The 27,695-nt window shown below is 36.2% G+C and overlaps 1 protein-coding gene across 3 annotated transcripts; it reads right to left on the reverse strand.

Moving 5' to 3' along the window:
• EBAG9 (estrogen receptor binding site associated antigen 9) lies at nucleotides 1-27,431 on the reverse strand. 3 transcript variants are annotated; one of them, XM_025922711.2, is made up of 7 exons: nucleotides 27,219-27,431; nucleotides 15,118-15,215; nucleotides 11,684-11,762; nucleotides 10,549-10,707; nucleotides 8,776-8,883; nucleotides 4,622-4,713; nucleotides 1-1,739 (listed from the first exon to the last, which is right to left on the reverse strand). In XM_025922711.2, the coding sequence occupies exons 1-7, from the start codon at nucleotides 27,357-27,359 to the stop codon at nucleotides 1,619-1,621; spliced, it is 798 nt and encodes a 265-aa protein (XP_025778496.1). In that variant the 5' UTR covers nucleotides 27,360-27,431; the 3' UTR covers nucleotides 1-1,618. The 3 variants fall into 3 exon arrangements, with proteins under 3 accessions (XP_025778496.1, XP_086552014.1, XP_086552015.1); XM_086695888.1 differs by lacking the exon at nucleotides 27,219-27,431 and adding an exon at nucleotides 26,655-26,767; XM_086695889.1 differs by lacking the exon at nucleotides 27,219-27,431 and adding an exon at nucleotides 16,331-16,468.
• Nucleotides 27,432-27,695: the final 264 nt, after the last annotated feature.

Raw genomic sequence — 27,695 nt, forward strand, 5'->3', positions numbered from 1 at the left:
TACTTGTCAACTGTTGGGAAAAAGCAGTAAAATTTATTGTGCTAAAAGAGAGGTTATCCTTTATGAACGCCAAATTTAAAGAAATCATGTAGCATTCCCATGAACAAAAATAAATAAATACAAATAAGGGAAGAGAAAACTTTTATTACTAAAAATTTAAGTCTAATTCTATTTAATTGGGAGTATATTGGCAGAAACTCAAATAAACCTGATGATTGAAAATGTGGCTTGGGACTGTAAAAAGCAGCTTTTTACCAAAGTTAAATTTCAACTGATTCTACAATCATATTTAGTCTGGGAGCTTAGGATAAGAACCCAGGGTGATCTCACTATATAGTCTGTGATTTTACTATGAAATATTTTAAATTCTAACAGATCAGCCATAGTTTAGAGTACTTGTAACATTAAAAAAAACCCCACAGAATGTTAATTTTGGGCAACAACTTTTATGAAAGTAAAAATCTTTAAAAATTCTAAAGCCATAGAAAATCAGACTGCATGTATTTTAATTGTGGAGAAAAATTAATGGAATTTTAAACTATCAAATCTATTTCTTTCCCGTAAACACAGTATGTATCTTTTTCCTTGAAACGATTTTGGAGCCAGTCAACACCCAAAAATAAAAATACTATTCCTATCTCAGTTTGAAATTTAATGAATCGATAATATTATCTTAGCCAACAACATGGTGAACTGCATTATGTCAGATATATAAAATTGATACAGAAATCACCTAAAAGCTTTGAAATTTTAGAACTGAAGGCTTTCTGCATTTGGAATTTAATGGCTTTTGTGCAAGGGACTAAGGTACTTAAAACACTGTAATATCTTAAAATCCCTAACAAAAGGGAAAAACTACTAATACTAGTTTTTAAAACTCACAAGTTATAATAATGCAAATTTGTCATTTTGCTGATTTCCAATTTATACATGCAATATAAATTACAAATATGTATAACATTACAACACCGTCTAAAAGAAACAATGATGTATAAAATATATAAGATAAATAAAAGTACTGCATTTAATGTGATTTTCTTGAAAACCAAAGTCATCAAATCCCTTAATGTCATATTAAACATAAACAATACCAGTTCAATTTAGAGGAAATGTATGTCAACACCAGCTTCTGACAACAAAAATAAAGAAGTTAAAGCCCTGCGGTTTGTCTGATTTAGGTCAGATAATCATGGAAACAAAAAAATATTTAAAATTATTTATTTTATCATTATGCACAATGAAGGAAAGCATTATAGAGAGCAGAGTTCTTTACCACCATAAAATTATTTACACCCATTTATTCAGCTAGAAACACTAGCTAGAAGAGGTACTGGTATATTCCATTTGTAATAATTTCTCTACAGCAAACAATTGTCTTACACTTGGAGCATGTTGAAAAAAATATTGCCTCATAGGTCTTTTTCTTCTTTTGAGTCTCAATCACTAAGAGCTCAAGGTACTTTGAGAGAATCCTGGTGTCCTAGATGGCCAGATGAATGCAATAAAACCAAGCAATGTGTTTGTATTCTTGAAAATACTCTGAAATCCCTCGAAATGTTGCTTGAGTTGTGGAACTCCCATTTCTCCTCCTGGCACTATGACATGTGAAGAGCATTTGCTATGAAAGCTTCACACCAATTTTGTTTTGTTCCTTCTTCATCAGCCGCTGTGCCTCCTTTTCCATTTTCTTCCTTTGTTGTTCCGCCGCTCTCTTTTCTCGGTCTGCTATCTTCTGCTGCCTGAAGAGAAACACAGTCCTATATTTACTTTTAGAAAATACCACACAAGTAAAATGGCAAATAAATTCCAGAAAGAAACAGCTATCATCAAATGTAAGTTCAAAAAATCTTCATTCTTCTCACTGCTTTGAAAACTTCAAAGATTTTCAAAATTAGTATTTCTTTTAATCCTTAAAACAAAGCTTGGAAAATAAGAGTATTATCTCCATTTTACAAATAAGTAAAATGAAGAACAAAGGCCGAGTGCCTTGCCCAAAGTCATAAACTTAAGTAAAAGAACCCATATCTTCTAACCCCTCTTCTTCTTCAGATTATTTTCACTAAACCACCACCTCCCCTGCACCACACCTTCTTTTTGATAGCATTCAGAAAAGCATGATGTTGAGGATTAAATCTTCTATTATTATAATAGTTAAAAACACTCTGCTAAAGGAAGTCAAGAACACAGATGTGCAGAACACAATGCCCGAAGAAAATGGAAACTTCACACCAGCCTTCCAACTGGAAGCTAGAAATCTATTTACAGATTAACACTTGGCCAGCTCTACTGATGAAGGGGCAGAATGGTGGGTATTTACTGAGTATACATTAGGAGATCCTTACCTCTTCCCTGGCCCCTCCCTGACTCTACAGACCTAGAATCACCAGCCTCTCTTTTGTCATTTGACTGACTCATGTGGGGAGTGAGAGTAGTAGGGGGTGATGGAGAGGAGAGAAAAGAACCGAAGCTGGTTCTGGATGAGGGTATGAGAAAATAAGTCAAAACATGCAAGGTTGAGGAGGGAAGTGGTAGGTCACAGTTGTACGTGGGATAGGCAACACAAGCTTTTATACCTATATATGGGGCAGCTCAAAGCCGACTCTGGCAAGCGAAATCTTTGTCTCATCGTATTTATAAGTGGGAGTAAGCAGAGAGGTGTATGACCAAAATTCAAGAAAGTACAGAGGTTTTTTAGGCAATACTTTGACCTTCACAGAGTTTTGGAAGAATAGTTTTAAAAAAAATCTACATTTCACTAGCTCTGATACCTTTCAAGCAAAACTGATAATCTGCCCTAAAACAGTCAAAATGTCAGTGGCAAAAAGGAAGATAAGAAAAGAATTATAAAGGGCCGGCTGTTTGCAAACAAATAAGCCTTCACCTTGTTACTAGCTGAAGTGTAAATATCAACAATTCATGTTCCTGGAAAATGAAGCAATTTAGAGATTACTTCAGAGAAAACCTATTTTTCCTCTCCAGATACATGCCTGGAATTTCTAAAGTATAGGAATCTTCTTCCTTAACAATATTGATTACAGTACTGGCAGTATTGCATTGGCAATGGGAAATGGACTGAGTCAGAGGACATGGAGTGTGAATACACTAACAATTTGCAGTGTTCTTCTGGGGACAATAAACCGCAGGACATGAAGTCTCTCCGACTCTAACTTATGCAACTTGCAGCATGAAGCATATATATTACTGACTGATAGGCCCCTTCTCCTAAACTGTCATATAACATAAAACACTAAGTTTAGGGTTTTGTTTTTTTTTGTCTTGTTTTGTTCAGAGTGCAAGAGGATAGGGTGGACAAAAATGTTTTGGTACAGTGAATGTTAGGATACTTGTGAACTCATAAACTGTACAGTACTGTCGTTATTACTGGATTCAGAATGAATGGCCCTTCCTTTATCCTGTGGTTAATGACCACTGTTTATTCTAAAACACTCAGACTTCTATATCTATGATTTATCCAAAAATAGAGTAAAAAAAAAAAGTAACATCTTTTTGGATGATCTATGCAACATAAATGTGGCTGTTTACAATTTAAAAAATAATTCCTTTACAGTGAATAATGATTAACTGAAAACTAAATATTTAAAACTCTCATAACTTTACTAGTAAAATGTGACCCATCCCTGTTAAAAAAAAAAAAAAGTGTTTAAAATAGGAAGGACAAGACCAAAAAGAAAAAAAAAAAAAAAAAAAGCCGTAACTCTCATTTATTTAACTGCACCCTCTGCTGTCTGTTCAAGGTAACTGTAATTGATAAAGACAGAGAAATACAAAAATGAAATCAATGAAATCAGTTGTTATTTTCTATCCCTATTATAAAAACTATCTTTTAAAATTAACTTACATCAATGTATTTTACTATATCTTTAAAAAACACAAAAATAATTTACCCACATTTAAATATCTGAGCTTTTCATCAGTGATGATGGTCACAAACTCTTTCAGGGTAAATTTTCTCTTTACTCTTTAATGCAGCAATAGCAAGAATTATATTTATTGCTCACAAAAACACGGAGATAAGAACATAAACACCAATGAAAACAAACCTGAAGACCTCTAGAATAGTATTCTCTTCTCTGTAGAATGGGCAGTACCTGACATAATTATTTACAATTCATAGGGCTTTTGAGTATATCAACTAATAAGATACATATACAAATGTAGAGTGCTATATACATTATTGCCATTCAAATGTGCAGTGCTGGGCACTATTCTAGGCCACAGAGAAACAAAATTAAAGGTAGAATTGCTGACTTAGAGGAATATACAGTGGTGGCTCACATTTCAAAAGGTAACTATGTTTTAGAAGGAAGGTAGTATAAAGCAAATAGTAAATGATGTATATATGAAAAAGATCTGATTTGCTGTTAATAACATTATTACTCTTTTGTTTCTGTAATGCTTTAAATTTCTGGTTTCTGTGAAGTTTTAATCATGTAAAATAGTATATGTAGTCTGAAATAAAAAATCTCATATTATCTAAGCTCAAGTGAGAAAGATTTAAGAAAAATAAAATGTTTGGCAGAATAAGCTTCTTGACTTTGAATGTAACATGAACAAATCTGGTTCCTCTACTCGAGTTGCAGTGTAAATATTACTAAAATACCTCAAAACTTCTTCTGCTTGCCAGGCCGCATCTTCTTCTTCTTCCCATGCATTGGTATTTTCCTGCCAGGTATCTAAGTCACCTAATTCAGGCTACAACAAAACACAAAACAAAATTATGAGAGTAAAGAGCTCTCCTTTCTCCCCTTAGAGATCAAGAAGAGTATCTTTTATTTTTAATTTTTTTTTAACATTTATTTATTTTTTGAGAGACAGAGACAGAGCATGAGTAGGGGAGGGGCAGAGAGAGAGCGACACACAGTTTCCGAAGCAGGCTCCAGGCTCCGAGCTCTCAGCACAGAGCCCGACGTGGGGCTCGAACTCATGAACCATGAGACCATGACATGAGCTGTCGGACACTTAGCTGACTGAGACACCCAGGCGCCCTAAGAAGGGTATCTTTTAAAACATAACTCAGATTTTGTCACTCCTCTGTGTCTTCTTCATGTCCTATCAAAGGCCCAGATGATTTGGCCCCTGGTCTGCCTGGAACTCAGGGGTTTCCTGTGATGTGTGACTTTCAGTACTCAGCAGTCCTGGGCAGGTCCAGCTTTCTTCCTATTTTATGTTTTAAAGCATAGTCCTTTTATACTGACTTTTCTTTTTCTGCCTACTTTAAATTGGAATGGACAAGAATAGAACATTTCTTCTTTCGGTTTCTCTCTTTTCAGTGAGCTGACAGGGTGGGGTGGGGACAAGAGAAGAGACAGACTGACTGGAGACGGGATTAGAGGTGCTTCACTACTCTGTGCTGAGATCAACATGAGGAACTGAAGTTTCCAAGCCGGCACATGCATTTTCATTTAAGCATAAGTAACATACAGATTTTTCAGTGGCTCTTACTATGTGGGTCCAAGGCAAACACAATAAATCAGGCAACATTTACTCTTCACCAGAGTACTTCTACATTGTGCTTCCTTCTGCCTGTCCTACTTACCTGATACCAGTAGGCTAGCCACTACCTTCCACTATTCCCCAGGCCAGACCTCTAAAAGTTCACTTTTTCTTCCACCAAACAATAAAAATGCTCATTCCGGAATGTCTACTTAGGTGTGGAAGTGACTATGAACATAAAATAACTGGTGTCAATCTGTGAATAGATTTATTATATTTTCTTTTGAGCGCTTACACCTAAAAATGAAGTAAATTGTATGGTTTTCTCCTAACTGTAAATGTAATACCATCCTCTGCTAAAAAAAAAAAAAAAATTAATATTTTATTTTTAAATAGTCTCTACACCCAAAGTGGGGCTCAAACTCACAACCCCAAGATTGAGAGTCACATGCTCTATGGGCAGGGCCAGCCAGGCACTCCCTCTGTTAAAAATTTTTAGTGTATTTCTGATTATCTGTTTAATATAAATCTTTAAAATTAGAATAGCTAAATCAAATTTAAAAAAAACTAAAACCACTGAACCAAATAAAAATGACCCTCTTGAAAAATTATACCAATTTATCCCACCAACAGCAGCAAGTGAAGCCTTGTCTTCCTGTCATCTGTCAATATGGCCAATGGCCTTCTTTCTTCTTAACTAATTTGTTAAGATTTAAAAATTGTGTCTTATTATTTTACTTTGGATTTCTTTGAGAACATTTCTTCGTTATCAGGCTATGTCTATTTCATATCCGTTTTTCCACTGAGATATTTGACTTTCTATGTATAAAACACTTAGATATTTAAAAAGTTAACTCCTAAGACCATAAAAAAAGAGTGATATCTGGTCCTTTAGTAAAGATGGCCTTCTAAGTAAAAAAGTTTTAAATGATAAGATTGATTTGTTACATAAAAACAAGTATCTGCCAATCAAAAACATCCAAACCAAATAAAACCAACAACGAACTGAAAAGTTATAAAAGATGACAGAAAAAAGTTAATATCCTTACTATAAAAAGCTATCAAAACAATATAGATGATTAAATTAAAAAAAAATAGAATGTGGAATTTCAAAGAAGCCTAATTGGTAGAATGGGTGATACGTTATTTTTGGAGCAGAGAACAAAGTGCAGTAGATTACCATTCTGTCCTAAGCAATACTCCCTTATTTCATCTGCTTGGAGGAAAGTATGTGGAAATAGCATTGGAGATTCTCCACCTACCCTATTTACCTTTTCCAACTCTATAAGGAATTACATATTTACAACTTCATAATGAGCTATATTAGTGTTATAATAACGTATAACTCCAGTTAAGTGGCAAACGTTTTACTAATTCACTGGAAAAATTTGAACCACTTTACCAATATGGATCAAACATATATGAATAAAGTATAAAACTTAGAAATATAAAATAAGAAACATGCTATGTTCTTTTAGAGAAACATCTATGGTACTATTATGCTCTCATAGCATGATGTAACTGCACAGCAGTTATCAAAATCTGCATTATTTATGTGTGATCATTTATTTAACACTGAAACTCCCCCATAGACTGCACTCTTTTGAAGCAAGGACTCTGCCTGTTTTGCTTACTTTCTTCTATGTTACTAGCACCTAACACACTGTCTCACATTAGTAGGAACAGATTTTGATTAATGAATTAAAAACATACATAAACATGGGTCCTCCAAGGAGAGGGTACTCTGAAACACCTGTGCAGTTTAAACAAACAAATAAGATGGTGGTAATTTAAAAATATGTCTGCAAATTCTTTGGCACTCCTTCCTCAAGTGGTAGAGCTGAATTCCTCTCCCCTTGCATGTAGGCCGGATTTACTGACTAGTTTCCAATGAATAAAATAATTGGAGGTGACAGTGTGTCCCTCATAAGACTAAGTCACAAACAGGCATTGTGGCTTCATGTCTGCATGTCCTCTCTCTCTCTCAAGGACTGCTTGTTCTGGAAAACTCAGCAGTTATGTTATATGGAAACTCAAGCAGCCCTGTGGAGAGATCCGTGACAAGGAACTGAGGCTTTGTGCAACCAACCAGCATTAAATTGCCAGGCATGTAAAATGAGCCACCTTTGAAATGATGCCTCCAGTTCCAGTCAAGCCTTCAGATGACTACAGCCCCAGCTAATGATGTGTCTGGAAACTCATTAGAAACCCTGAGCCAGAACCATCCAGTTGAGTCACTTCTGGATTCCCAATCCATAGAAACTGTAGGAGATAAAGCATATGTTTACTGTTTTAAGTCACTAAGTGTGGGGCTGTTATACAATAACTAATATAATAAATTAATCAATCATTAATCAAAGCATGATAAAGCTTAGATCTGGGGAGAAGTCTGGACATTGGTGTTTTTAAAAAAAATTCAAATGGATGCCTGGGTAGCTGAGTCAGTTAAGTGTCTGACTTCGGCTCAGGTCATGATCTCACAGTTCATGAGTTTGAGCCCCACATCGTGGTCTGTGCTGATAGCTCAGAGACTGGAGCCTGCTTCGGATTCTGTGTCTCCCTCTCTCTCTGCCCCTCCCCTATTCACTCTCTCTTTCTCTCTCAAAAATAAATAAAAACATTAAAAAAAAAATTCAAAGCTGATTCTGAGATCTTCCAAGGTTGGGAAACAGTTAATATATTTTCCTTACTCCTTTTGTCCTTAAAACTGATGCATTTAAGTCAAAACCAACTATAAGTCAACTTATACTTTAAATGTAAATATACTCTACTAGGGAAACAATTCATGACTCACTTAAAATTACCTGCTTTTAAGTTTAAATTTCAGTGGTAATCTCTTCAAAGGTCATATATATTTTTTTTTAACGTTTATTTTGGAGACAGAGAGAGACAGAGCATGAACGGGGGAGGGTCAGAGAGAGGGAGACACAGAATCTGAAACAGGCTCCAGGCTCTGAGCTGTCAGCACAGAGCCCGACGCAGGGCTCGAACTCACAGACCGCGAGATCATGACCTGAGCTGAAGTCGGCCGCTTAACCGACTGAGCTACCTAAGCGCCCCTAAAGGTCATATTTTTAAGTAACATATTGTCTCGATCTTTTATGTATACAGTGGGACTCTGATCTTAGTTGCTGATGAAATTTACAATCTCATAAAAGGATAAGATTGGTAAAACTCCAGATTAATCTCTCTCAATCTGCTAAACCTGTTTCAAAGCAGAGAAATACAAATATTATGTTCACTTCATTTTGATTTTTTTTCTTCTCTTTTCAAGAAAACAAATAAAAACAAACTCTTATCTAGATACTATTACATACTTACAGATTGATGAAGAAAAGGCATATCTTGTGTAGCTGCCAATCTACTAGAGAAACCTGTGCTACCATCTGGGATGCCAAAATTTAATGGTTCTCTCTTCTTAATAATTATCTGAAAGATTAATTGAAACAGAATTACAGGAGTATTTTACATATCATGTAAAAAGAAACAAGATAATTAAGTGACCAAAGTATTTTATAATTATTTTAAATATGTCCTGCCTTTCTTTTTTTTAAATTTATAATATAATTTTTTTTAAATCTCTAAAGAGTATCAAAATTCTTAAGCAATTGTCATACAAATCACTTACATATTAAGAAAAATTCCATTTTACTTTTTCTAAAAAGAATAAATTTTCCTCTTTTTCTTTCACTAGCCCCATAAAATAGAAGTTGGCACTTTTAGTCACTGTATTAAATAAGAACACGTGTTACATCTTTCTAAAAGCTCTCTTAGCATATGGTTATTGATGAATGTATTAACTCTTTCAAGGCAGTAGTATTAGCTGTGTAGCTTAAACATTCTCAGTCTAATTAATTTATCAAGGTACTAGTGTAATATTCTGGATTTCTATTAAGAACAGCAATATTCTTCCAAAATATACGGTATTCATCTACTAAGAAACTCAAACTCCTTGAAAAATACACAACTTAATGCTTTTCAGCACTGAGACATTTGGACAGCTTAACAAAAACAATCATGATTACAGAATGTAAATGTTATCAGCCTTGAAATTGTCAAAATAAATTTACAGCTGAAACTGGCTGGGAGGTAGAAGAGGGTGAGAAACCCTATTAGAGAAGAGTGGAATAAATAATGTCCTCTTTTTATAAAGTATATTTAAAAAAATATTTTCTATGCATGACTGAACAAGAAATGGAACTCTAAATATGTTTACTTACTTATTTTTTTGAAATGTCAGAGTGACTAGTGAGGTAGACTGGAATAATAACATCATAATATTTGGAAGAGGAGGAATAGTAGTGAGAGTAGTATGAAACAAACCTCATCTAGGATAGTATGAAGCCAATGGACAATGTCTGTGATTGGTAAATCAAGACACAGCAACTTAATCATATTATATATAGATATGATAAAAAACATTACAAACCCAAACAGGAAAAGTTATGAGCGATTGCTTATGGGAAGTACAACTGGCTATGGGGAATGATGGGACAGAAGTTTGTTGCTTTTCATGAAAAGTTCTTCTATATTATTTAACTTAATTTTTTAAGTACATGTACTATTTTTGATAAAAAGAAAGGAAAATAATCAGTCACTGTTCTTTTTCCAATAATTCCCCTCCACCTTTAAGTGATCTTCCATATCCAACTCAAAATGGATTAATTAAAGTGTGGAAGATTAACATAAGCTCACAGTTATTGTGCTCTCAGAGCCTTACATCAGTTTTATAATGGTTACGAACAATGGAAACTATACCCATCAGTTTGTAGACATCGCTACCTGTGAACTCTCTTAAGGTCAGAACTTTATCTTATTCAGCTTAGTCTCTACAGAACAGACTGGAATCTAGAATCTGGTCTACAGTTGGATTTCAGTAATATTTATAAAACTTTAACAGATGTAGGGGTACAACTTACTAGATCTACGTCTAGTAGGTTGAATATATCAACCTGTTTAATATGACAGAAAACACAACAAATTGATCATCATAAAGAGGCTTTCTGACAAATATCAATTATACTAATTTTGACTACAGGAATCTGAAAAGCAGTTTAATAGTTTAACTTCCAAAAGCATAAATCTTTAACATACTTTCTGAGTTTTCCTTATAGTTGGTGTCATGTCCTTAAAATAGTCAGGTTCCAGTTGTTCCAAAGCATTTTGTTGTGTCGTCACATTCCCATTCCCTCCTTCAATCTTTACACTTGTGGGTGCATCTTCATCCCAGGATGTCCACTCTTCAACATCTGCCTACATTTCATTGACAAATATTGTCAGTCACAAAGGAGTAACCTAGTCAACATCTCAATTCATCATTTATTAGAAAAACAGGCTTTCTAGGGGAGCCTGGGTGGCTCAGTCGGTTAAACAACCAACTTCAGTTCAGGTCATGATCTTGTAGTTCATGAGTTCGAGCCCTGTGTCAGGCTCTGTGCTGACAGCTCAGAACCTGGAGCCTACCTCAGATTCTACATGTCCCTTACTCTCTGTCCCTACCCCACTTGCTCGCTGTCTCCCTCTCTCTCAAAAATATATAAACATTAAAAGAAAAGAAAAAGAAACTATAGGCTGTCTAAACAATTGGTTTTCAAACTTTCTGACCAAAAGGAAAATACAAATTTTATAACACATACCAAAACTAAACCAAAAGTTTAAAAAAAACTTACTTTTACTAGAAATTAATCAGTTCTATCCATTAAAAAACCAAAACCAAAATAAGAGCAAATGCTTTAAAAATTGAACTGACATTTAAAGCTACAGTCCATTGAAAGAATATTGAAACTTGCATCCTAAGCTTAACCAGGTTGATTACCTGATTTAAAAAAAATCAACATTCTTGATAGAATTTATAGAAGACAGAATCTCAAATGTAATATTCAAAACGTCTGTGAAACAACTCAAAATTATTCAGCAATCAATAAATTTCAACTTGCATGGAAAGATAATATAAATGTTATAATTATCTAAGACTTTAAAGTAGTTATAAAAAAACTTTAACAAGCAATAGCAAACACTCTTGAAATCAATGGAAAAACAAGATAGAAAATCTCAGCAAAGTAACAGAAAATACTATGAAGAACCAAATAAAGATTTTAGGATTAAAAAATATAACAAAAATCCTGACTTGACTACCAAATTAACTTCATGACATACTAATTAATGGTCTGCAATCCAGTATGAAAACTATGGTTCTGGAACCCTTATTCAACCTTAAAAAAAAAATTACCTGTTTAGGAACTGATGAATAATCAACTGTAGTTGGTAAAGTTATTTGGTCTCCACTTAATTTCCGTCCTCTACCAGATCTAAAATGAAAATGAAATAATTTATTTTAATAACTACCAAAACAAGCATTGGTAAAAGAATTATAAACAGTAACTGAAGGCTTATAAAAGATCTTTTACAATTTTGTGATTATTTATTTTAATAATTAACAGTTGCTCACTAAAATATGAAAAGAAAAGGCATGCATCAGGTATCTTTTCAATATTTTTTAAATCTTCGACAGGAGAAAACTGCTTTTTGGCTTAGGACTCAAATTATAGATAAATTCAGGAGGAATATAAATACAAAAACAAAAATGCCAAGTGATTTCAAACCATGCTTTCTCTTCAAACCATGCTCTGTAGGTGAAGCTCTGGGACACCTATGCCATTTTCAACAAGATGGCTTGGCTTTTGTCATATATATATATATATATATATATATATATATATATATATATATATATTTTTTTTTTTTTTGGTAAGATTACCTATTAAACTATTCAAAAGTTTGAAAATCACTGGGTTGAATTAAACTGTAATTGGTAAGTTTTAAGGATTAGTAGGAAAAGCACTACATTAAACAAGATACGTATTGTAACTCAGTTGTTAAGAGCACAGGTTATCAGAGTGCCTGGGTGGCTCAGTTGGTTAAACAACTGACTCTTGATTTCGACTCAGGTCATGATCTCACGGTTCTTGGGATTGAGCCCTGAGTCAGGCTCTGCACTGACAGCTTAGAGCCTGCTTGAGATTCTCTGTCTCCCTCTTTCTCTGATCCATCCCTGCTTGCCCACTGTCTCTCTCTCAAAATAAATAAACTTAAAAAAAAAGAGCATGGGTTAAGGAAACTATGTAAACCATAGTTTTCAATGTTACTTCTTTTAATTATGAGTCTAGTTAGAATCAACTAACCTCTCAGCCTCAACATCCCCATCTGTAAAATGCAGGTATTCAAACCTACTTTTGTCGAATTGTTGTGAAGATTTAATTAAATGACATATTTCCAGCGGCTAGACACCAGACAGTGCCTGGTATATAATAAGACACTAAAAAATTGGTTGCTATTACAAATGATTAATCACTTGCTTCATTTTAAATAATCTATAAATCTACTTAGAGCTAACTGGTAAAGTTAGCTATTTTTACTACAAGATTAGAAATCATATCTTATTTAAAGGATAAACAGATAATACAATCTACTACTAAATTTATAATGCAAACCCAGTATTTTATAACACATGATCTAGGTTCCTTCTGACACTTAAGAAAAGCTTATTCTATAAAATGAATCAGTTTTCTTTTAGAATGAACATACAATCAATCCTAAATATATTTATTATTAAGAATTATAGTGAAATTTATAATGGCAACAATTATCCTTAATATTTTAAAAATCAAATGCAATTTCTTATACTAAAACTGTTTTAGTTTTAGAAAATACATATGCAAAGAGAAAAACACCTATAATTTATCTCCTGTTAACCTCTAGCCTTCTGGCAATTAATGCCCATTATTTATTTATTTTTTCAAAGATGTGCTTTATTTTTTTAAGTGTTTGTTTATTTTTGAGAGAAAAAGACAGTGTGGGTGGGGGGGGGTGGGCAGAGAGAGAGAGAGAGAGACAGAGGATCTGAAGCAGACTCTGTGCTGAGAGCAGAGAGCCCGATGTGGGGCTCAAACTCACAAACAATGACATCATGACCCGAGCCGAAGTCAGATGCTTAACTGAAGTCAGACGCTTAACCGACTGAGCCACCCGGGCACCCCAATTAATGCCAATTCTTATCCTACTTTACCTCATGAATTTCTGGCCATTCCTCCTCATGCTCTGATGATCTAAGCACTTAGTTCACTATTTTCCCTATTTCCCAAATCCCATTCTCTTCCTGGGTGAATTCAACAATCACCTAAATTTTCCATTTCTTTCCTGACCTTTCTTCCTCCAGTGATCATCTTCACTCTATTTCATCCACTCATTTCCACTGCCATATTATGGACCTCTTTTTTAAAAAAATCCCAATTCACTTTACTTCTAACAATAAATGTCCTTAATCCTCAGAGTTTTAGTAGTTATAAATGGCCATTTCGCCAGAGAATATATTTCCTGGCTCCTTTGAAGCTAGGTGGCCATATGACTAAGCTCTGGACAATAAGCTAAGAACAGAATCATTGTGTGCAACTTCTAAATCAAGTCTGCCACAAAAGGAACAAACAGCCTTCTACTTCCTCTTTTGACTACCCTACTCTGTGTGTCAGTATTTTTTCTTTCACAGTACCCCTAGGCCAAAACAAATCCCTAACAGTTCCACTAATTAAGTAGTTAGGACCAAACAATTTAATACTTATGTATGTCCTAACTACTTAGTAGCCATTTGAAAAAACACCATAAATAAGTTTAAGGAAAAATATTTTTATTTCATTCTTAAATAACCACAATCACTAATGCAATGTGTGTATGTCTACTGGACACAAAACTTGAAATCAGATTGGCTACTACCATCCTTTTTCTCTTCCACATTAATTCTGGTTCAGTACTTGCTTTAATTCTAACCTAAATCCTAGCTTTGCAAAGCTAGGCCACCAAAAATACAAGTAAACAAAAACTTATCTCAAACATTCAAGAATATCATCAAAACAGCTGCAGGATCTAATGTGAACTACCTCGAACTAGTAGTTTGTGCAGGGTTAACAGATGCTGACTAAAACACATTCACTGTGTGTTTTGCTGGAAATGTAAAAATATCCTGATGATACCCCTGTGAATTTAATGTGAAGCCCTGAAGTACCTCAGCATACAGCACTACAGCTCTAGGGTACAGTAGCATGACAAAACAGAAGGAATTCCAATCTCCGGATGACTTACTGAAGCAGAATGACTTAACTGACTGGGACTAAGTAGTCCACATTCCACATTCTGGAATATCATTTAAGAGATTAAAAAAAAACAAAACAAAACTGTTTTGTTTGGGATTTTTCTGTTCAAGTTTGTTTTGTTTTGTTTTTTACTATAAAAACAACATTCATATTGTGGTATATAAAGAAATACTTATGCCTAATTCCACTTAACCACCTTAAAACATTCTGGTAATGAAATAATTATGTACATATAAACTCTCTTATTATAAGTTGGTTTGCTTTTTTCTGAAATTCTGTAGGAATGAGAATGTGATTTTAATTGAAGAGGTAAGAATCTGAAAGAATGAAAAGAAGTAAAACTCCACTTTCTAGATCTGAAGTAGAGAAAATGTTTTTTAAAATATCAAAGAATAATGAATGAATACTATAAGCAAGTTATTTAGCTTAAATATTGTCTGCCCTGTCTTTTTATAATTATGAAGGTATCCAAAATCAGCAAAATGATAAACAGATCAATTTGAACATAAAATTTGTTTACCTGCATATTAATCTCTTTAGGAATGAGAATACTGTTGCTAGGCAGGTACAAACTTTGAATAACCGAAACTGTGTAATAGCCATGGTGGGAATCAAAACCTGTGGGAAAAGCACAAAAATAAATACATTAAGCTGATTTCATATGCTATATTCCCATTCTGAAGTCGAGCTGAAAGATCCTGTTATGAGCTGTGAAAATCAGACATATTTTACTTTTCTTTAGAAACCACAAATATAACACCGTGAATTTTAAAATTAAAATGTAAATCATATTGACAATTTGAGAAACTAGGTTTTTAAATTTTCAATAGTTGAGAATTTTCAATATTTGAGAAACTAGGTTTTTAAATTTTCAATAGTTAAATTTTCAATATTCTCAGAATGTTTTTTAATTCAACTCTAATTATCTTTATTTTCTATGAAAAAAATTTAAAAAAAACCATAAAACAGTATACCGTCTTTTGTGCCTTTTGAAGTCTGAACCACATGAACATTAACAGTACTATTCACAAATATTTTTAAATGTTTTTAACTTTTAGACAGATACATTGAATTATGCCCTTTATATAGATGAGGAAATTGATTAAGAGAGGTCAAATAACTAGCCCAAAGTCACATAGCTAATAACTTGGAAGTAACCATACAGATGATCTAGTCCAGTGGTTCATGTATTTGGGATTCTTTAAAGAAATAATCATACCTGGACCTAACCCTAGTAAATCAATTAAATCATATTTTCTAAGGGGCAAGTTCCAGTTAAACTAGTAAGCCTACAAAGGAGATAAAAAATCGTCAATAGAAAAGGTGCCAGAGGGTGCCTGGGTGGCTCCAGTCAGTTAAGCATCCACCTCTTGATTTCAGCTCAGGTCATGATCTCACAGTTAGGGGAGATTGAGCCTCACATCCAGCTCTGCTCTCTCCCCCATTCATGCTGGCTGGTGCACTCTCTCTCTAAAGAAAAAAAGAAAAGAAGAGAAAAGGAAAGGAAAGGAAAGAAAGAAAAGGAAGAGAAAAGGAGAAGAGAAGGAAAGAAAAAAAAAGGTGGCAGAAAACAGGGTAAAGTGGAACAAATAACAGATTGGACAAGTCAAAAACCAACAGCAAGATGAAAGACTTAAACCTATTCTAATTAAATGTCAATTGTCTAATATCCCATTTAAAGCCAGAGATTATTAAATTAGATTAAAAAAATAAGATCTTTATACGCTACCTACAAGAAATGTACTTTAGGGGCGCCTGGGTGGCTCAGTCGGGTAAGCGTCCGACTTCGGCTCAGGTCATGATCTCACGGTCCGTGAGTTTGAGCCCCGCGGTGGGCTCTGTGCTGACAGCTCAGAGCCTGGAGCCCGTTTCCGATTCTGTGTCTCCCTCTCTCTCTGCCCCTCTCCCACTTGTGTTCTGTCTCAAAAATAAATAAAAACATTAAAAAAAATGTACTTTAAATATAAAAATACGGATAGGCTAAAAGTGAAAGAATGGGGGAAAATATACCATGCTAACACTAATCAAAAACAAGTTGAAGTGACTATTTCAATGTCATAGAGATTTCAAAGAAAATAGTATTAGCAGGCATAAAAATGGTCCTTTCATAATGATAAAAGGGTCAGTTACTCAAAAGCACGTAACAATCCAAAATATATACATCCCTAATAACACAATGATGCCAATATCATAAACAAGAGGTGATATTACCAGAAAGTCTACAGATATTAAACAGCTTTTACTACAAACAACTTTATGCCTATATTGGACATATAAGAGGAAACGGACAAATTCCTTGAAACAAGTTATAAAAGCACAAGAAGAAATAGATAACCAGAAAATCTCTCTATCTATTGAAGAAACTGAATTTGTGGTTCAGACTTTTTCAGGCCCACATGGCTTCCGTGGTGAATTCCACCAAACCAAAAGGAAAAAGTATACCAGCTCTACACAAACTACCAGAAAACTGAAAGGGAGAGAATGAATTCCAACTCATTCCTTGAGGCCAGCAATTACACTGATACTAATCCAGACCAAAGATATTACCAGGAAGGAAAACTAGAGGCTAATACCTTAAGAACATAGATACAAAACTCTTTGTTTTGGTAATTAAAAAAAATTTAATGTTTATTTACTGGGGCGGGGGGGGGGGGGGTGCAGAGAGAGAGGGAGACCTGGAATCTGAAGCAGGCTCCAGGCTCTGAGTGGTCAGCACAGAGCCCAACAACGGGCTTGAACTCATGAACTGTGAGATCATGACCTTATCCGAAGTTGGACACTTAACTGACTGAGCCACCCAGATGCTCCTAAAGTTTTTTTTAATGTTTGTTTATTTTTGAGGCGGGGGGGGGGGGGGGGGGGGGGGGAGGGAGGGAGGGAAGGGCGGAGGGGCAGAGAAATATAAAACTCTTAACAAAATAATCAGTAAATCAAAATCAACAATATATAAGAGGATAATATCTCAGACCATGTGGGGCATAACCCAGGAATGTAGGGTTGATTTAACACTTGACAATCAAATGTAATTCACCATATTAACAAACTAAAAAGGAAAAACCCTTTATTCTTCTCAGCAGAGGTAGAAAAAGAATGTGACAAAACCCAAAATCTATTCCTAGTAAAAACTCACTATCAACTAGGAATAGAAGGGAACTTTCTCAACCCGGTCACAGACATCTATGAAAAACCTATATAATAACATGACACTTAATGATGAAAAACTGGACACTTCATACCTAAGATTATGAACAGCACAAGCATGTCTCCTTTTACCACTTTCAGCCAACACTGTAGTGGAGGTTCTGGCAAGTGCAATCCAGTAAGTAAAGGAAATAAAGGGAAACCAGATTGGAAAGGAAGAAGGAAAACAGTGTGTGTCTATCTAGAAAATTCAATGGAATCTACAATCAACCATATTTTTATATGTTAACAGCAAACAATTACAAATTGAAATTTAAAAAAAATTATAAAAGCACAAAACATATGAAATACTTAGGACAAATGTAATGAAAGGCTTACATACTGAAAACTATAAAATATCGCTTAAAGAAATTCTGAAGACCTGAATTAACTTAAAAAGATCTTTCAGGGCTTGAAGACTCAGCATGGTTAAGATATTAAGTCTCCCTAAATCAAACTATAGATTCAATGCAATACCAAACAAAATCTCAGCAAGTTTTTTTCTCTAAAACCTGACAATTCTAAAATTCAAATGTAAATACAAAAAGCCTATAGGAGCCAAACAACATTTAAAAAGAACAAAGTAGAAAGACTAATACTACCTGATTTCAAGGCCTGTTACATAAAGCCACAGTAATCAAAACAGTGTAGTGTTGGAGTCAAGACTGACAGAATAAAAGGTACAGAAATAGACCAATATATACAGGGACAACTGAAATTTGACAAAGATGTAAAGACAGTTCAGTGGAGAAAGGGCAGTCTTTTTGACAAATAGCACTGGGAAAACTGGACATCCAGACACAAAAACAAACAAAACAAACTTCAATCCATATCTCACATCACTTAAAAAAGTACTCAAAATGAATCAAAATCTAAATACAAAACCTGAAACTATAAAACTTCTAAGAGAAAAAATAGAAACAAAACGAAACAAAAAGGACAAAATCTTGGTGACCCTGAGTGAGGCAAAGAGTTTTTAGATAGGACACCAAAAGCACCATCCATCAAAGAAAATATCAATAACTTGGGTTACATCAAAATGAATAACTGTAGAAGTTACTGAATTGTCGAAATTCAAAAACACTGTTGAGAGAATGAAAAGGCACAGCTTAGGAGAAAATCTCTGCAAAGCATATATCTGATAAAGGACTGTTATCCAGAATATATAAGGACCTCTCAAAACTCAGTGACAAAACAAATAATTCAATTAAAAATGAGCAAGAAAACCCAAAATAATCCACCAAAAAACCGTATAACTGATTCATAAATTCAGCAAAATTGCAGAATATAAAATCAATGCATAGAAATCGGTTGCATTCCTATACACCAACAATGAAGCAACAGAAAGAGAAATTAAGGAATCGATCCCATTTATAGCTGCACCAAAAACCATAAAATACCTAGGAATAAATCTAACCAAAGAGGTGAAATATCTATACACAGAAAACTATAGAAAGCTTATGAAAGAAATTGAAGAAGACACAAACAAATGGAAAAAGATTCCATGCTTCTGGATAGAAAGAACAAACATTGCTAAAATGTCAATACTACCCAAAGCAATCTACATATTCAATGCAATCCCTATCAAAATAATACCAGCATTCTACACAGAGCCAGAACAAATAATCCTAAAATTTGTATGAAAAGACCCCAAATAGCCAAAGCAATCTTGAAAAAGGAAACCAAAGCAGGAGGCATCACAATCCTGGACTTCAAGCTATACTACAAAGCCGTAATCATCAAGACAATATGGTACTGGCATAAAAACAGACACTCAGATCAATGGAACAGAATAGAGAACGCAGAAATGGACCCACAAACGTATGGCCAACTAGTCTTTGACAAAGCAGGAAAGAATATCCAATGGAATAAAGACAGTCTCTTCAGCAAGTGGTGCTGGGAAAACTGGAAAGCGACATGCAGAAGAATGAACCTGGACTGCTTTCTTACACCATACACAAAAATAAATTCAAAATGGATGAAAGACCTCAATGTAAGACAGGAAGCCATCAAAATCCTCAAGAAGAAAGCAGGCAAACACCTCTTTGATCTTGGCCGCAGCAACTTCTTACTCAACATGTCTCCGGAGACAAGGGAAACAAAAACAAAAATGAACTATTGGGACCTCATCAAAATAAAAAGCTGCACAGCGAAGGAAACAATCAGCAAAACTAAAAGGCAACGACAGGATGGGAGAAGATACTTGCAAACGACATATCAGATAAAGGGTTAGTATCCAAAATCTATAAAGAACTTACCAAACTCAACACCCAAAAAACAAATAATCCAGTGAAGAATGGGCGAAAGACATGAATAGACACTTCTCTAAAGAAGACATCCAGATAGCAAACTGACACGTGAAAAAATCCTCAACATCACTCATCAGGGAAATACCAATTAAAACCACAACGAGATACCACCTCACACCTGTCAGAATGGCTAACATTAACAACTCAGGCAACAGATGTTGGTGAGGATGTGGAGAAAGAGGATCTCTTTTGTACTGCTGGTGGGAATGTAAACTGGTGCAGCCATTCTGGAAAACAGTATGGAGGTTCCTCAAAAAAAACTAAAAACAGAACTACCCTATGACCCAGCAATTGCACTACTAGGCATTTATGAAAGGGATACAGGTGTGCTGTTTCATGTTTATAGCAGCACTCTCAACAATGGCCAAAGTATGGAAAGAGCCCAAATGTCCACTGATGGATGAATGGATAAAGCAAATGTGGTACATAAATACAATGGAGTATTACTCGACAATCAAAAAGAATGATTGCCACTTGCAGCTACATGGATGGAACTAGAAGGTATTATGCTAAACGAAATTAGTCAGAGAAAGACAAATATCATATGACTTCACTCATATGGGGACTTTAAGACACAGAACATATGAACATAAGGGAAGGGAAGCAAAAGTAATACAAAAACAGGAAGGGAGACAAAACATAAGAGACTCTTAAATATGGAAAACACACAGAAGGTTACTGGAGGGGTTGTGGGAGGGAGGATAGGCTAAATGGGTAAGGGGCATTAAGGAATCTAGTCCTGAAATCATTGTTGCACTATATGCTAACTAATTTGGATGTAAATTTAAAAAAATAATTAATAAATAAATAAACAAAAATTTAAAAATAAAAAATGAGCAAAAGGTCTAAACAGACACTTCACCAAAGAGATACAATGATAAATAAGTATATGAAATAATGGTCAACAACATTAATCGTCAGAGAAATGCAAATTAAAACCACAGTTTAAAACCATTTTGGGGCGCCTGGGTGGCACAGTCGGTTAAGCGTCCGACTTCAGCCAGGTCACGATCTCACGGTCCGTGAGTTCGAGCCCCGCGTCAGGCTCTGGGCTGATGGTTCGGAGCCTGGAGCCTGTTTCCGATTCTGTGTCTCCCTCTCTCTCTGCCCCTCCCCCATTCATGCTCTGTCTCTCTCTGTCCCAAAAATAAAATAAAAAACGTTGAAAAAAAATAAAAAAAAAACAAACAAAAAAAACCATTTTATACCTATTAAAATTAATCAAATTAAAAAATGATGACCATACCAAGTACTGGTGAGGATGTGGAACAACTTTAACTCTCATACACTGGTAGTGAGAATGTAAAATGGTACAGCCATTTTGGAAAATAGTCGGCAGTTTCTTCCAAAGTTAAACAAACATGTACTAGGTCACCCAGCCATTTTACTCCTAGGAATTTGCCCAAGATAAATGGAAGCATGTACCCATACAAAAACTTGTACTAGAACAGCAGCTTTATATTTAATAGCTCCAGACTGGAAACTACCCAAATATATATGTCAACAGGTGAATGAATAAACAAACCATAGTATATACATAGAGTAGATTTCTACTCAGCAATAAAAAGTAATGAACTACTACTGGAAGCAACAGCATGGCTGTTTCTCAAAATAATTATGCTGAATGAAAAAAGCCAGACAGAAAACATATATGAGTCCATATATTTTTTAAAAACCCTAGCAAATACAAACAAATCTATAGTGACAGAAAGTGGATCAGTAGTATCTTGGGATGGGACTGGGAGTGATGAGAAGAATGAATTGCCAAGGAGAATGAGTAAACATTTCCACATTCAGAGTCTCTAAATACAAGACAGAAAATGAAAATACAGTTCACTAATCAATGAAAGATGACTATTTTTCCACTGTCGGAAGGTAGAGCAAATAACATTAAATCAAATCAGAAGAAATTACAACTGCACACATGCAAGTGCGCACGCTCACACACACACACACACACACACACACACAGAGCAGTGTTTCTGACAATGCAATTTTCGCGTTTTAGCGGCTCCTTGCCTTTTATTTGTCACAGGAGGAAAATTACCAAGTAAGCACTTAGAATAGGATTCCTATGTTGGAATAATTTGAATATATCAGTATATCATCCAACTTCTTAATGGCCTCAATCAGCAAACTAATATACACTGAAATTAACTTTTCTGCGCAAAGTGAGGCAATAAGCCACACAACTAAAACTCATCTGCCTCCGAGTCCATTAGTAACAACTTGGGAAACAATCATTACAGTTGGTTAATACCATTATTTGGAGTAGAATGGTTTGATAAAACAAATGAAAACATAATTTGATACATTATTTTTTCCAAAATAAAAAAGCATAAACACTATGTTTGGACATCAGTTCTATATATATTTACTTAAAAGAGGGTGAAACCTCACTTAAGTAATAATTATCATGGAATCAGAGAGAGCTTTATGTTACTTCTACCCAAAATTAAAATGCTGACTTTTTTTTTTTTATAAAGATAAGCAATAAAGGGCGCCTGGGTGGCTCAGTCAGTTGGGCGTCCAACTTCGGGTCAGGTCATGATCTCATAGTTGGTGGGTTCAAGCCTCACATCGGGCTCTGTGCTGATAGCTCAGACCTGGACCCTGCTTCAAATTCTGTGTCTCCTCCTCTCTCTGCCCCTCCCATGCTCATGCTCTGTCTCGCTCTCTCAATTATAAATGTTAAAAAAAAATTTTTTTTAAGATAGGCAATAAAACTTATAAGTTTCAAATCTTCCTAGATAAATACACCATCCCTCTATGAATAACCTAATGTTTTAAAATATATTTCATTCATGTATGGATTAAAGCAGACAGTACTCTTTGTTTTTAATTACCAGATATGAGTAATAACCTCCTAAAGTCTTGAAAACAGCATGTAACCGTTTTCTCAACTAGTAAGATACTATATTAAATTAAAAAGAACATAGTAAAAAATAGTGGTTACCTCTAATGGAGGAGTTGTATGGAAGCATAAGGGAACTAAGATCTACATTTCAATCTGAGTGGTAACAACACTAGTATACTATATATACTGTTTGTATGTTATGCCTTAATATAAAAGTTAAAAACAAAACAAAAACAGAAAGCAAGGGGGCACCTGGGTGGCTCAGTAGGTTAAGCCTCAGACTTGGTTTCAGCTTAAGTCATGATCTCAAAGTTTCAGGAGTTTGAGCCCTCCCTACCACCTCACCCTGCCCCACCCCGCCCCACCCCTCATTAGGCTCTAGGCTGGTAGCATGGAGCCTGCTTGGGATTCTTGGTCTCCCTCTCTCTCTCTCTCAGGATAAATAAACTATTAAAAAAAGAAACACAAGCAAACAAGGAAATACAAGTCAACTCTTATGGTACCTGATCCTAACTGCTCTGTAGAGCCACTACTGCCAGTCCCTTCAAAGAAGGGCAAAACACACAGCTAGCTCCTTTCATTTCTACAATTAGAAAGGTAGAAAGGCCAAGTAGACCCTATAGTAACAGAGTTCCAAAAGGCTCCCTTAGCAATGTTCATACATTTTTGTACAACCGGAGGCCTTATCTCCACATGAATGGAATGATTTACTGAATGCCTGTATTCAGAGTTGGCTTACTAATTGAGAGGACAGAAAACATAGTGACTCAAAGAGTATGAACCAAAAAAAAAAAAAAAAAAAAAATTAAGAAGTTCACTATTCAAGTAACTTAAATATTTCTGTCAACAAAACCCTCAATTACTGGTTTACTGGATTTCAAAAAATGCAATAATTTTGACTGCTCCTTTCTTAGTCCCTGATGTCCAAACTGTCAAAAGGCCTTATTCCATTTCCTAGCACTGCCCATATTCTTCTCTATTTCCACTGCAATCTCCCTGGCATAAGCCTTTTTTATTTCTTGCTGGGCTGTTATAAAGTTTTCTTAATTCCAGTATATTTCTCTTACAGTACTTATATTCTATATTTTGTACTAGAGTTTTTTCTATATACCTTATCTGCCCTGTACCATCTTTCCCGAGGGAATCTTGTTTACCTAGTACCTTCAGTTATCAGCTGCAAAGACAGACCTGAAAGGTTTAACTGCTTTATTATGAACAGAATGACCTGACTAGTTAAGATGAACAAAAGCTTCACTTTAAAGCTGATTTGTCAAAAATAAAACTCTCAACCAAAGGAAAGCAAATTTCCCTAAATAAAAATTTAGGCTAAAATTTCAGAAAAATTATAACAAAAAAAGATAACTAGAAAAGAGACTGTATGGAATGTGGCACTTGGAGGAAAGGGGGAAAAGAACTGAGGAAATACTCTATCAGGGAGAAGATATTTAATATCTAAGGACTGGGGAAAGGAGTGGGTCTCTGGATATATACATGCACACACAGTTGAAAATAAATTTCATATAGAACCTTTGCAACCACTGTCATCACCTTGCCACAAATATTGTTGTGTGTCATTGTTCAGTATTTGTCAACTTGGCCGATTTCAATGGTAACTGAAATTAAAATTTAAAGTTTTGTTCAACAGGCACACCTAGGTGGCTCACTCAGTTGAATGTCTGACTCTTGATTTCACCTCAGGTTATGATCCCAACATTGAGAGATCAAGCCGTAGGTGGGCTCCTTGCTGAGCGTGGAGCCTGCTTAAGATTCTCTCTCTTTCTCTCTCTCGCTCTCCTTCCATCTCTCTTTCTCTCTCTCTCTCTCGATCTCCCTCCCTCCATCCCTCCCTCTCTCTCTGTCTCTCTCCCCCTCTCACACTCTCACTCTCTAAAATAAAAATAAAGTTTTGTTCAACAGAAAAACAGGAAGTGGGGCTATTACTGACAATAGAATTCTCTCCCCAGCAATGAAGAATATCTTCATTCTGTGGAAAATTTGCTTTTGTGATTATCAAAAGAGAGGAACCAATATTCATTGACCAGCTACTGTATGCTAAGCATTATCTAAAAATTATCTCTTAACCCATAAAACCATCTTATGAGATAGATAATATTGTTCTCATTTCATAGAACTGAAGCACTAAGAGTAAGCCCATGTTTCCCTGTTCCTACACCCGATGACTCAAACGGAGGTCTATTTAATTCCAAGGCCAAGAACACCTCACTAACAATGCACATTCTTAGTAATACAGTGATGATATTATAATTTCCAGGTTAAATTTTCTAACCATTTGCAATGAAACGGGAAAATGCACTCAAGTTAACTATACTTCTGATTTTATAAATTACACTCATTTGCAGGCAGGAATATTGTTGAGACCCACAGTTGCTTAATGTTCCCACTCAATTCAACGAATATATATGTTTAGCACCTACTATCTAACAGATGCTACCCTGGGTGATGGGAAAAACTATTGACCCAGTAAAGAGAAACCCTTAGTTTGCTCTCAACTGTCACAGGCTAGTGACAATGTAAGGGACCAAAGAGACAGGGACTCATCAGTCTTGCTCAGGTTGGTATTTCTAGATCTTATCCAATAGATAAGCACATAGCAGGTACTCAAATATTTGTTGAATGAAGGGAAATTAACATTCCTTGAGTATTTAGTATGTTCAAGACATATTTGTAGACAATCTATGTTCTATCACGTTGCTGGACTCCTAAGGACAAGGAGGTTAAGTTCCACTATACCCATTTAACAGATGAGGCTGACAGTGAAGCTCAGATTCACTCACTCAGGATTTAGAGACTGACCCCAAAGCCCAGGCTCTCCCCACAGCATATTGCATTTGACAAAGCTTTTAATTTTGTACTTATTGTCTCAGTTTAATTTTTGAAAGGTCATCAACTTGTTAAGTATGCATCTTAGGCTACTTTGCAGTTTGGTTACTTCAAAATACTTTCAAAACTGAAAATGCTAATAAAACCTGATTTTTAAATTAAAATTTCCTTTAAAATTAGTAAGAAAATGCAAAAAATTAAGATACAGCAGGAAAAGAATCAGAATTCTGAAGCAACCTATCCTCAGGGCTTTTGGAGAAATGAACATCTCTAGGAAATCAACAGGAATGAGAACTCCACTCAGTCAAGAGAAAGATTCATCTACACTTGTGAAAAAACACTGCATTAGAAACTACAAGATTAAATGTATCTTCCTTCCTTGTAACCCTTAAAGTGCTGGCGAGACCCTTTCAGCAGTCACTAGATCACAATTTGTCAAACAAGCCAAGCCAAAATCTATGTTAGTACACACCAGAATAAATGTCTTCAATTGCTGTAATTCTAAAAACACATTTTTGAAATTTTTCAATACCAAAATAAAATTTAAAAAATACATATGATCTAGTACAGTACGGGACAGCCTCAAATTAAGTTGGTAACTCTCAAGTTGGTTAAGGAATATCACAAGACTGCAAAAATAAAATTTACCAGAACTCACATGTGAAAAACCAAAGAGAAAGGGAACTAGAAGTGGAACGTGGGAGTGGGTTGTACAGTGGAGCGCTGAAGGTACCATCTCTGCCACTTAAAGGCCCTCAAATATGTGACACCTGAACTCTTAACGAGGAGGGCTGATAGAGTTAAGGTCTCCTGAATGACTCAAAAGGTAGGAGTTTCATGACTAAAATGCTTTCACTTATGGTCACCCACCTGAAACTGGCTGATGAAAAAAAAAATCATACCCACTGTACAGATGAGAAAAACAAGAGCATTTTCAGGTTACACAACCCAACGCCATGCAAACGGCGCTCAGAGAAACGCTCTAAATCGCTAGAAGTGGGTGCAGGGGTAGGCTGGGATTTGGATTTTGGAAAAATCTGGGAAGGAGCAAGGCCTGCAGAAGAAGGGCAGGAAGGACCTGCGGGGGCCCATTCGGAGACTCGAGGGCTTCCGCGCCGGCGTCCCGCAGGCGTGCCTTCCACGCGTGAGCGCGGCATGGTGAGGGCTGCACGCCCAGGGCCTGCTCCCAGTCGCAGTTCCTTCACCCCAGAGGTCACCCCGACCCGGAAACAGTACCCCAGAGTGGCAGTCGGCTGTAGAGGGGAGAAACCGGGTGGAGGGGCGAAAAAGAAGGTGGGAGGGCAGGAAGTGCGGGACGAAGAAGAAGGCTGACCAGGGAAAGGCAGAAGACCCCCCTCCCAGCCCCAGGTTGGGATCGGGGGGCAGTGGCGGAGGGAAGCCCCTCGCGGGCACGCGCGAGCCGCACACACTCACCTGCCCCTCCCCCTCCCCGCCCGCCCGGCGGAGGCTCCGAGCTGCCGCGGGCCGCGCGCGCACACACAAGGCGCGCGCACGCGCGCTGCCGGTCGCTTCCCCGAGCTCGCGCTCCGCCCGTTCAGTCCCAGCCCCGCTCATTCAAAGCCGGGCGCGCGCTCCGTCGCAGCCGCCGTTGCCGCCGCGCAGCTGCCATGGCCGCCCCCTCCTCGGGAAACACTCCCCCGGCCCCTCCCACTTCGCCCTCCTGGAAGGCGGTTCTCGGTTGTCTCCGGACCCTCACTTCCGCACCCCGCCCAGGTCCTGTCTGGCCCAATAGACAAGAGACTGCGGGTCCGGCGACCGGGCTAAGCCAATGAGCGCCGGGGGGGGGCGGGGAGAGCGGTGGCCGGCGTGGCTGTGGCAGAGGCTAGGTTACGGGTAGGTTTTCTGTGTCTGTTGCTGGCAGTACGGACTGTTCCGTCTCAGAACGACTGG

Source organism: Puma concolor, chromosome F2 (genome assembly GCF_028749965.1).
Source record: "Puma concolor isolate L17-30 chromosome F2, mPumCon1.1.hap2, whole genome shotgun sequence".
Taxonomy (NCBI): domain Eukaryota; kingdom Metazoa; phylum Chordata; class Mammalia; order Carnivora; family Felidae; genus Puma; species Puma concolor.

Coding starts and splice junctions, on each gene's coding strand:
- EBAG9 (XM_025922711.2), bottom strand. CDS start 27,359: ATGAGCGGGGCTGGGACTGAACGGGCGGAGCGCGAGCTCGGGGAAGCG. Junction 8,884..10,548: donor CTATAAGGAAAACTCAGAAA/GTATGTTAAAGA, acceptor TTAATCTTTCAG/ATAATTATTAAGAAGAGAGA. Junction 1,740..4,621: donor CAAGCAGAAGAAGTTTTGAG/GTATTTTAGTAA, acceptor GTTTCTCTTCAG/GCAGCAGAAGATAGCAGACC.